General features: G+C 38.8%; 1 protein-coding gene across 4 annotated transcripts in view; it reads right to left on the bottom strand.

The window, feature by feature from the left end:
• SLC44A1 (solute carrier family 44 member 1) overlaps positions 1 to 12,247 on the bottom strand; it is a 231,399-nt gene that overhangs the window by 165,843 nt on the left and 53,309 nt on the right. For all 4 annotated transcript variants that reach the window (XM_027550433.1, XM_027550435.1, XM_027550434.1 and 1 more), the window contains exon 2: positions 173 to 262. In XM_027550433.1, coding sequence (XP_027406234.1) covers positions 173 to 262 — 90 coding nt within the window. The remainder of the gene's footprint in view (positions 1 to 172; positions 263 to 12,247) is intronic.

Raw genomic sequence — 12,247 nt, 5'->3', positions numbered from 1 at the left:
AAATAACCTAATTCTATGGTATCCTAGAACTTCCAGTTATAAGCAATTCAAGAGGGATTATTCATTTACAAATATAAATAAATATCTAAATAACAAGTTCCCTCTTCAAACCAACTCCCCATCATCCCCTTGAATCATGGGTTCATGTTCTGAGGATCTGTGAGCTTCTTACCATCCCAATGCAGAAGAGGATAAAAAGCAGCAGCCACGGTATGTCTGTGCAGCTACGGTCCTCCAGCGGCTTCCATTCTCGCTTGGAGCTCTAATTGAAAACACAAAATAAGAGAGTGGTAAATGTGAATTTTAGTTGAAGTGAGGAAGGCGCAAACATAACACTGATAGCTAAAACCCTGAACCTTTAAGATGCAACTCAAATATTTGTCACTTTTCTGTGAATTTTACCCTAATACCCATCTCTCTTCCTAGCCAGGATTGATTTCAGTGTTTTGTTGGTACCTCTATTAGAGCAGTTAGCATGCTGAATTACTACCACTAAGATGTGTCCCTAGCAGAACGTGAGCTTTGCATAAGAGACCACTTCTCATTTCCCAGCATCTAACACGATGCCTGAGGGTTCGTGGTGGTCAGTATAGACTTTTTTAAATGAATAAACAAATTCTTCCAACGTCAGTCTTAGTGGTAGCTTTTTCTTTGCGTGACTTTTGCCAGACTTAAAAATGTAGAACATGCTTTTCTGCACGTTCTCATCTAGGAAGGAAGCTGAGTAAAATGAATTTCTATTGAAGGCGTGGGAAACTTACAGGAAAAGTTCTGCAAAAAGAAGTCTAGGGCCTCCAGTGGCTTCCATGACAAGATACAGGAAACTATCCAGAAGGCTTGTCAGGAGGAAGGACACTAGCAGAAGGAGGCTGGAGATAAGGGAACCCTCTAGTATAATTAGTATTTAGAGTTCAAGAATGAGGACCCAGGGACTTCCCTGGTGGTCCAGTGGATAACACTTCACGCCTTCAATGCAGGGGACCTGGGTTCCATCCCTGGTTGGGGAACTAAGATTCTACATACACAATTAGGTCCACATGCCACAATTAAAGAAGTCTGAGCTGTTCCAACAAAGAACCAGTGCAGCCAAAATAAATACTAAAAATGTTTAATTGAAAAAGAAAAAACCTATAAAAAAGAGTTGGGACAGACACAGTTCTCAATCAAGTTTGCTTAGCTTTTCCTCCTTCTAAAAAAAATAATTTTTAACTTTGACAAACTGATGAAAGCTACAGATCCTTTTCTTAGGAGGTAAGCATGTAGCTGCATAATTTTCTTAAAAAGTTTAGGGAATTGAGACCCCAGGTTACAAAACTCAACTTTAAAGCATCTGCCTATTGATGTTAAGAGCAAAAATTTGGAGCTACAACCACTCCTTGCTGACCCCCTAAATGCTAACCAGACAAACTCCTTTTCTTTTCAGTGCCTTAGACTCTGAGTTGTTCAACAACGATAACAAAAACCCCACCACCCTTGACAGCTTGTTCCCAAACACCCACACAAGAAAAAAAAAGAGCACTAGTTAGTCATGGGAAAAAACCTTACCCTGAGACTCTAACTAGCATTAAAAACCAAGTGCAAGTAGGCAGTTTTTTCCAGAGGAATGTAGCACTATGGAGAATGGATAAAGGACTCTGTCCTCTCCTTAGCTCTGTCATTAGGTAGTTAAACAATTTTAGATAAATCACTTCATCTCTCTGGGTGGCAGGAAGAAGTGAGATTAAATCTCTTAGGTTCCTTCCGGTTCTAAAAATCTATGATCAGGAATGCAGTTTTGTGAAGACGCGTGCAATGACAAAAAAAAAAAAAAAAAACCTGCAAAAATAATTTGACATTATTCCCAGTTTTATTCAAATAAGAATGCCTGTATTGTGGGCTGTGTTTTGGAAGACAGTTGCTTCCAGTATGAAAAAGAATGTTTCTTTGTATTAAATAATTTCAGTCTTGAATAATGTCCATTACAGTAAAATTACTTACAAACACAGAATTTGGACACCTCTTTGAAATTCATTAAATTTACACTAAGGTGATTTCCAGAACAAGGGCTACTTTGAAATACTAGTTTGCTTATCTTAACAAACAGTATGTACCAGGGGAAGGAGGGGGAACAAGTCTGAGTGAGCATTCTCTTTATCCACAACTTTTTTTTTTTTTAGTATCTTTAATTTAGACCAACATTCACGTTTAATGCTTAAATTTTCACCTATAACATAAACATGGCAGAATTTCATTTTGACCAAAAAAACACAATGATTCAGTATCTCAAGAATTCAATTTACTGTGGGCAATTTCTGGGCCAAATACATAGAAAACCTCTCACTGGGGATGAGAAGTGGAGAGAGGATAGGGGTTAAATAAAAAACAGTCACAAAGTGGATCAGAAGAATACAAAAAATGGGTGTGGTCACCCTCACTCAGATAAAGAAAAGCTTTTCTAGGAAGGGCAGTTTATCTCATTGGCTATGTTGAGAATTAGATGTGACCATCTATCACATAGGAAACACTAACTCTTGGTTATAATTCTTATTCACCAATATTCACTTTTCAGTTAACCTTCTCCCTATTGTTAAATATCCCCTTACCATGTGGACCCTTTCATTGAAATAGAATATTAGACTCACCTTTCCCCTTCTATTTAATAAAACTTCAACTTAATGGTGGCATCTTTCATTGTAGCTACTGTTTTTAAAGCTCTCAGTTACTGATTCCTATTAAATAGGCACTATACCCAAAGCTTTACACACATTACGTTTAAAACAGCTCTCTGATGCAGGTATCACCTTTATTGCACAGCTAAGAAACTCAGGCCCAAAAGTTAAATTATCAGACCAAGGTTTCACAACTGTGCAGTTGAGATCTGAACCCAAGTCTGCGGCCACAAAGCCAAATCCAGTGAGAATATCATTCATTTTGCACTTAGTCAGTAAAGAGCAAAAATACCTACATTAGTTTTTCCTCACACTGCAAACTTTGCCCATACTGCAAACTGCAACCCAATAATTTAAAATTCTATAGGCACAGAGAAAAAGAGTGATATGTTTTATAAGCCATGAAATTTCTCAAGCGAGTCAGGAAACCCAACAGTTGAAAAAATTTAAATGATTCTTTAACAGACTTAACCAAGTGGTAACTGGATTTAATGCTGTCTGTTTCTTTCAATTAAAATCCACATAGACCTAGAAAAAGTAAAATGTTTTCAAAAGCACTTTTTAAATGTGATTTTTATCCCTTTCTCAAATTCTGCATAAGGTTAATACAGGCTGTCAATCAGTGTTAGTTTAGGTCTCTTCCCATTCACAGAATCTTACATTTCAGGAACTAAATAAGACCAAAGGAAAATACAGTCCAAGTCTTTAAGTGACTAAGGGAAAAGAAAGAGACTTGCCTTGACTTGCTCAAGATCAACTGCTTTGATCTTCAAAACAATTCTGTTAGTTATCATTATACAGTCCCAGTTTTTCAGCTTTGTAAAAGAGAAAACCAAGGTTCAGAGAAAATTAGTGGAAAATTCATTACTGAAACCGGAGGCCTCTAGTAGAGAGGTGGAAACTATAAGAATTAAGAAAACATTAAAACAAAAAACAAAAAACATAATAACAGAGATGAAGAATGCCTTTGTCAGGTTCATCAGTAAACTAAACACTTCCAAGTAAAGCTCAATAAATTCAAGGATAGTCAACAGAAATTACCCAAAGTGAAACACAAAGAAAAAGAAAATTAAAATTAAAAACCCAGAACATAATAATATCAAATGGTCTAACATGTGTAACTCTAATCCCAGAAAAGTAAATGGAGCCGAGGAAATGTTAGAAGAAATACTAACAGAATTTTCCAAAAATAAGAAATCAAAGCATAGATCCAAGAAGCTGAGAGAATTCCAAGCAGGATAAATACAACACACACATGTACACAAACATACCCTACACAAACTATATTCAAACAGTTGAAAACCAAATACAGAGACATCATTTTGATGGCAGCAAGAGGGAGGAAAGGGCAGACTGTAAACAAAGAGGCAAACATTAAACAAACTTCTTATCAGAAATTGTGCAAAGCAAAAACACCATGGGATGACATCCTTTAATTACTGAAAGAATTAAAAAGAAAAAAGAAAAGCGTTAACTCAGAATTTTATACCCAGAGAAAATGACTCTCAGAAATGAAGACTTTTTCAACAAAACCTAAGAGAATTTATCAGCAGCAAACTGAAGTACAAACAATGTTATTCAAGCAGAAGAATATGAGACAAACTTGGATATTACACAAAGAAATAAAGACTTCCAAAAACAGGTAAAATGAAGTTTTTAACTTTTTCATAATCAAGTATTTTTAAAATAAGGGTGTAAATATTTGTGCATAACAGCATTCACATTACAGTCTTCCTGCACACTCTACAAGATTAATAACCTAGAAAGCAGAATTACAATTTTTAATACTAGTACTAGACCATAAAAAATAAATTTAAGTCAGATCACAGCTGATGTCTGCCTGATGTTTGTATTATATTCATATCCTTAAAGTTAGGGAGGAACAATGTTTAACTTCTTCACATTCCTTCCTACATTTTACACATCACAGATTGTAAAACAAAACAAAACCAACTTCCATATCTCTTTCAGAAGTCATAGTACAGGTAACTACATCCTAGACTTCACATGCACCATGAGCCCTAACAGCTAAAACCAAGGCTTTCTGATGAATTTGATTTCATAGGGGTGTGCATTTTTTAGGAAATAAATCCTGTGAAAAGTTCTGTCTTAGATTTCCATGTTATTTCAAGTGAAGATACAGTTGTTGAGTAAATGTTTTTGTAGATAACAGTCACTCACAAAGGTTTTGACAAGTGATATGTTACAACCAGTAAGTAAAATCAGGCATCACTGGAGGGCATCAGCAGTGACAGGCAGGCAAGGTGGACCAAGCCAGGGAACCACCCAGGCAGGAAAAGGTCTGACAGATGTGAATCTAGTTCACAGAAATAGGCGGGGCTGGAAGACATAAAAGCATCAGAGAGGAAATAGCAACAATCCAGACTTAAGACAAAAAGTCGGTGAGGTCTCAAATTTGGAAACTGCAGGGTCCAAACTCCAGGATGTCAAAGATCCAGGTGATACCTAACGGCAAAGACCGAATGCCCCCTGTCCTCTTTTTATACTCGGCATACTGTCTGTATGCCTTTCTTCTAATCAAGACTGACATACAAAGATTCCCAAAAGACTCCTATCATAACTCAGTAACACTATTACCTAGTGCTATGAGTTTCCTTGATCCATGAGATTTTTGAAACATGATGTGACAATAATGAAAAATGTGCTTTTAAACAATAGTATTGAAAATTATGTAAGTTCAGTTCAGTTCAGTCGCTCAGTTGTGTCTGACTCTTTGCAACCCCATGAATTGCAGCATACTAGGCCTCCCTGTCCATCACCAACTCCCTTTACGCAAATTCACGTCCAGCGAGTTGGTGATGCCATCCAGCCATCTCATCCTCTGTCGTCCTCTTCTCCTCCTGCCCCCAATCCCTCCCAGCATCAGAGTTTTTTCCAATGAGTCAACTCTTCGCATGAGGTGGCCAAAGTACTGGAGTTTCAGCTTTAGCATCAGTCCTTCCAAAGAAATCCCAGGGCTGATCTCCTTCAGAATGGACTGGTTGGATCTCCTTGCAGGCCAAGGGACTCTCAAGAGTCTTCTCCAACACCACAGTTCAAAAGCATCAATTCTTCAGCACTCAGCCTTCTTCACAGTCCAACTCTCACATCCATACATGACCACTGGAAAAACCATAGCCTTGACTAGACGGACCTTTGTTGGCAAAGTAATGTCTCTGCTTTTCAATATGCTATCTAGGTTGGTCATAACTTTTCTTCCAAGGAGTAAGTGTCTTTTAATTTCATGGCTGCTATCACCATCTGTAGTGATTTTGAAGCACAAAAAAATAAAGTCTGACACTGTTTCCACTGTTTCCCCATCTATTTCCCATGAAGTGGTGGGACCAGATGCCATGATCTTTGTTTTCTGAATGTTGAGCTTTAAGCTTTAAGAGCTTTCACTCTCCCCTTTCACTTTCATCAAGAGACTTTTTAGTACCTCTTCACTTTCTGCCATAAGGATGGTATCATCTGCATATCTGAGGTGATTGATATTTCTCCCAGCAATCTTGATTCCAGCTTGTGCTTCTTCCAGCCCAGTGTTTCTCATGATGTACTCTGCATAGAAGTTAAATAAGCAGGGTGACAATATACAGCCTTGACGAACTCCTTTTCCTATTTGGAACCAGTCTGTTGTTCCATGTCCAGTTCTAACTGTTGCTTCCTGACCTGCATACAGGTTTCTCATGAGGCAGGTCAGGTGGTCTGGTATTCCCATCTCTTTCAGAATTTTCCACAGTTTATTGTGATCCACACAGTCAGAGGCTTTGGCATAGTCAATAAAGCAGAAATTGATGGTTTTTGGGAACTCTCTTGCTTTTTCCATGATCCAGCGGATGTTGGCAATTTGATCTCTTGTTCCTTTGCCTTTTCTAAAACCAGCTTGAACATCTGGAAGTTCATGGTTCACATGTTGCTAAAGCCTGGCTTGGAGAATTTTGAGCATTACTTTACTGGCATGTGAGATGAGTGCAATTGTGTGGTAGTTTGAGCAATCTTTGGCATTGCCTTTCTTTGGGATTGGAATGAAAACTGACCTTTTCCAGTCCTGTGGCCACTGCTGAGTTTTCCAAATTTGCTGGCATACTGAGTGCAGCACTTTCACAGCATCATCTTTCAGGATTTGAAATAGCTCAACTGGAATTCCATCACCTCCACTAGCGTTGTTCACTTGACTTCACATTACAGGATGTCTGGCTCTAGGTGAGTGATCACACCATTGTGATTATCTGGGTCGTGAAGATCTATTTTGTACAGTTCTTCTGTGTATTCTTGCCCTTCTTCTTAATATCTTCTGCTTCTGTGAGGTCCATAGCATTTCTGTCCTTTATCAAGCCCATCTTTGTATGAAATATTCCCTTGGTATCTCTAATTTTCTTGAAGAGATCTCTAGTCTTCCATTCTGTTGTTTTCCTCTATTTCTTTACATTGATCACTGAGGAAGGCCTTCTTATCTCTTCTTGCTATTCTTTGGAACTCTGCATTCAGATGCTTGTATGTTTCATTTTCTCCTTTGCTTTTCGCTTCTCTTCTTTTCACAGCTATTTGTAAGGCCTCCTCAGACAGCCATTTTGCTTTTTTGCATTTCTTTTCCATGGGGATGGTCTTGATCCCTATCTCCTATACAATGTCACGAACCTCCATCCATAGTTCATCAGGCACTCTATCTATCAGATCTAGACCCTTAAATCTATTTCTCAGTTCCACTGTATAATCATAAGGGATTTGATTTAGGTCATACCTGAATGGTCTAGTGGTTTTCCCTACTTTCTTCAATTTAAGTCTGAATTTGGCAATAAGGAGTTCATGGGCTGAGCCACAGTCAGCTCCCAGTCTTGTTTTTGCTGACTGTATAGGGCTTCTCCATCTTTGGCTGCAAAGAATATAATCAATATGATTTTGATGTCGACCATCTAGTGATGTCCATGTGTAGTCTTCTCTTGTGTTGTTGGAAGAGGGCGTTGTTATGATCAGTGCATTTTCTTGGCAAAACTCTATTAGCCTTTGCCCTGCTTCATTCCGTATTCCAAGGCCAAATTTGCCTGTTACTCCAGGTGTATCTTGACTTCCTACTTTTGCATTCCAGTCCCCTATAATGAAAAGGACATCTTTTTTGGGTATTAGTTCTAAAAGGTCTTGTAGGTCTTCATAGAACTATTCAACTTCAGCTTCTTCAGCATAACTGGTTGGGGCATAGACTTGGATTACTGTGATATTGAATGGTTTGCCTTGGAAACGAACAGAGATCATTCTGTCGTTTTTGAGAATGCATCCAAGTACTGCATTTCAGACTCTTTTGTTGACCATGATGGCTACTCCATTTCTTCTGATGGATTCCTGCCTGCAGTAGATATAATGGTCATCTGAGTTAAATTCACCCATTCCAGTCCATTTTAGTTTGCTGATCCTAGAATGTCGACATTCACTCTTGCCATCTCCTGTTTGACCACTTCCAATTTGCCTTGATTCATGGGACTCTTGAGAGTCCCTTGGACTGCAAGGAGATCCAACCAGTCCATTCTGAAGGAGATCAGCCCTGGGATTTCTTTGGAAGGACTGATGCTAAAGCTGAAACTCCAGTACTTTGGCCACCTCATGCGAAGAGTTGACTCATTGGAAAAGACTCTGATGATGGGAGGGATTGGGGACAGGAGAAGAAGGGGACAGCAGAGGATGAGATGGCTGGATTCCATCACTGACTCAATGGACGTGAGTCTGGGTGAACTCCGGGAGTTGGTGATGGACAGGGAGGCCTGGCGTGCTGCGATTCATGGGGTCACAAAGAATCAGACATGACTGAGTGACTGAACTGAACTGAACTGAACATTCCAGGTACCTATGCAATATTGCTCTTTACAGCATCAGACCTTGCTTCTATCACCAGTCACATCCACAACTGAGTACTGTTTTTGTTTTGGCTCCATCCCTTCATTCTTTCTGGAGTTATTTCTCCACTGATCTCCAGTAGCATATTGGGCACCTACTGACCTGGGGAATTCCTCTTTCAGTATCCTATCATTTTGCCTTTTCATACTGTTCATGGGGTTCTCAAGGCAAGAATACTGAAGTGGTTTGCCATTCCCTTCTCCAGTGGACCACATTCTGTCAGACCTCTGCACCATGACCTGCCCATCTTGGGTGGCCCCACGGGCATGGCTTAGTTTAATTGAGTTAGACAAGGCTGTGGTCCTAGTGTGATTAGATTGACTAGTTTTCTGTGACTATGGTTTCAGTGTGTCTGCCTTCTGATGCCTTCTTGCAACACCTACTGTCTTACTTGGGTTTCTTTTACCTTAGACGTGGGGTATCTCTCATGGCTGCTCCAGCAAAGTGCAGCCACTGCTCCTTACCTTGGATGAGGGGTATAAGTTACTTAACTTTTCAGGTAACACTCTAAAGCATTCTGTCAGTTCTTCAAAATAAATACTGAGCACCACACAAAGAATCTGAGATCCAAAGCCAGGGAAGATATCCCCCTACCCTCACAAAGCTTTAGTTTGGCAAGAGAGGCAAACTGAGGACTTGGTAACATTAAGTGATGTCAAAATAAAGATGTGTAAAGAGTACTGCAGGAATAGAGATGGGGAACCGTGAAGTAAACATTTGTAAGATTTGTTGAAATTACCTCATAAACTTCTGAAGCAAACACTAAAAAATGATTCTCTGTTGTCTAAAATAGAATGTGTTTTGTGCCCAAAACATACTAAAAATTCTTTCTAGCTCTGATGGGAAATATTGACTGCCAAATAAGAAGTATTCCACTCAGAAATGTGTAGTAGTAAACAAACAGAACATTAAATTGATTAAAAAAAAAAAAAAAACAGAAGTCAGCCATTTTTCTCTCTTCATTGCCATTAAGATTTCTCTATACTACATTTTATGGCTGCTCCACTTAGAAAGAGGCCTTTCAGTTTTGGAAAAGAGAAAACATATTGTGCTTTGTTTTCTGGTACAATTAGAGCAGGGCTATATTTATTAAGCTAACTAGAATAATATTTTCATGTTGATATCATTGAGATTCCCACTAATACTGAGTTAAGTAATATCTGGTCACATATATCCAGAGTCACTGTAAGCTGGAATTTCTGATAGGCTAAAGGACAGAGGTTCCCCCTTGTTATTTCCCCAGAGCAAGCTAGAGAACTGCATTCTCCTTCATTCAAGGCAACAATAAGTGGCAATCTGGGAGGCTGGTCCAGAGAAAGAAAAGTAGGGTATAGGTAGTATTAACCCTGAAACAAAAGGACAAACCAGAGTCAATTCCAACACCATTTTGGCCAGCAATTCACAACTACAGCACTGGCCATGCCTCTGTGTTTTTATTAGTCAGAAGGTATGCCACAATTATTCATTACTCATGGTTAAGTACTTAGAAATTTAAACAGAATCCAGATCATTATAAGGTTATCAACACTTGCTTATGTTCCTACGGGATCAGCAAAAAGTACAGTTAGACTGACTGGCCAGGGATTGCAATAAACTGAAGCCTACACCTAATGACAGGCGTACTAATATCATCCTTCCTGTGTGCCTCTCTACAACACAGATTCATCCACCCTGCCTTTCCCAGATTCCAGTGAAAAGCCAACTCTGTATGTGAAGGCTAAAGCAAGCTAAGATGTGTTCTTTCACCCAGCAGATTTCCAGGATGTATCCTTGGAAAGTGTTCATTACTTTTTTGAATAATCAAATTCCGTCTCTCCAATTTTCTTTGACCACCACAGTCTCTATTTTCTGGGTAAACAGACCACCTCTGAAACAGGATCATAGTTCCAGCAGCTCTACTCCTTGGCACAACCAGAAAGCCTCTAGTCACTGAATTCATCTCCAAGGTCACTACTATAGACATTTGTGATTTAAGCACATATGTTGTAAGCACTGGGCTATCTGTGAAGACTTTATTTTGTTCATGTCAATCTGCTTTACACAAAAACCTCCAGTGTTAAAGACAGACAGTCATACACTCCACATCTTCAAAGCTCCCTCAAAGGACTTAATGGTTCATTAAATTCCCCAATATGCTTTTATTTGCACAGAGTAGTAACAAAAGAATAAAAGAGCTGATGTATATCATTTTTGCCACAATTTTCAGGAGAGTGAGCAGACCTGATGAAGTTGGGTAGCAATAAAACATGGAGGCTTTCAGCTTTCTGTTCATAGCACCTGAAAATAAAATCTTGTAATAGGATTTTGAAAGACACTGTCTGTCCTTTGGGAAAGCTCTTTCAAGGATTTGGAGTGCATAACTATGTACAGTTACCATAAGTAATCCGTTTCATTTGCTAAGCCTGGTGATAGCAATTCATATTTGAAAAGGAAAAATAAAAGCATGATTTTAACAGGCAGTTAAAGGTAATAAGCTACACTGAGTGGAAAGATACAGGCATCTGTGTCCAACTGCTTTTCTTAGTTCATGAACTTTATGCTAAACCACAAACATTCCTCTGTTTAAGGAAAAAGTGAAATGGCAATGATAGTTGCTCTAAGTTATGCATTTGCATAGTGACAGAAAGATCATGGGGAGATATGTTGCCAATGACTTCATTCTTTCCCTGAATGCCCTAAAAAAAAAAAAAAAAAAAAACCTGTGGGTTTGTTACAAAGATGTCCTTCTTCCATCAGACAACCCAGGGGCTGTCTTTCTTATACACGAGCACATGACAATTACTGGGCAGGGGCCACATTCCTCCTGCCCTACAACATAGCTCACAGCATGCTGTACCTCCATGAGCAAAGAAACACCATCAAAATTATACAGATAAACCTTGTCTGTAACCCTTGAATAGTATTTCTAACTTGCCTTTCTTCTGAATCAGTGGAAAGTAACATTTTTAATTTAAAACTAGTATTTGGTTTTAATTATATAGTTTTTATGGGCTTCATTTCTCCCCATCACAGTCTACAAGTGTCAGAATATCTTCAGTACTTGGTGACACCAAGGGCAGACTGATAAGACCAAAGCTGTACTTTGCACCTCCAACTTACTATAGTACAGCCAGTTTCCTGTAGCTAATGGATTTACTGACTTTTATACTGTTACCCACTCCAGTGTTCTTTCCTGGAGAATCCCAGGAATGGGGGAGCCTGGTGGGCTGCCATCTATGGGGCTGCACAGAGTCGGACACGACTGAAGTGACTTAGCAGCGGCAGCATAATACTGTTACCCTTTCTCTTAAAGCAGGAACTCACAGGTACTCAAGATAGGATTCTCATTCCAGCCTTGCTTCCTTTCCCTGATGCAATGGCTAAGAACTGACTTATGAAGACTATGATGACTTATGGAGAAGACACATGAAGACTACTCTGATCATATATCATAGCTAATGGGTAAGTGGAAGTGAGTAAATTTATGTCTTAAATCAAAATTAGGTCTTGTCTTTGGCAATGAAGATGTCTTTAGTCTACAGTAATTGTGCACAGAAATAAATATATGTTCAGTTCTGTAGCAGTGCCTAAAAACTCTGAAGGGAACAAATTCCTATTATAGGTAAATGATTTATGAAAATATAGATTACATTCCTTTCTTTGGAGTTACAATTGCACACCATGTTCATACCACCATCACAATAATTATTATTTCACATTATAATTACTTACTT

Source organism: Bos indicus x Bos taurus, chromosome 8 (assembly GCF_003369695.1).
Source record: "Bos indicus x Bos taurus breed Angus x Brahman F1 hybrid chromosome 8, Bos_hybrid_MaternalHap_v2.0, whole genome shotgun sequence".
Lineage (NCBI taxonomy): Eukaryota > Metazoa > Chordata > Mammalia > Artiodactyla > Bovidae > Bos > Bos indicus x Bos taurus.
Note: the sequence above shows the minus strand (reverse complement) of the source record. Positions and strands in the feature narration are given on the sequence as shown.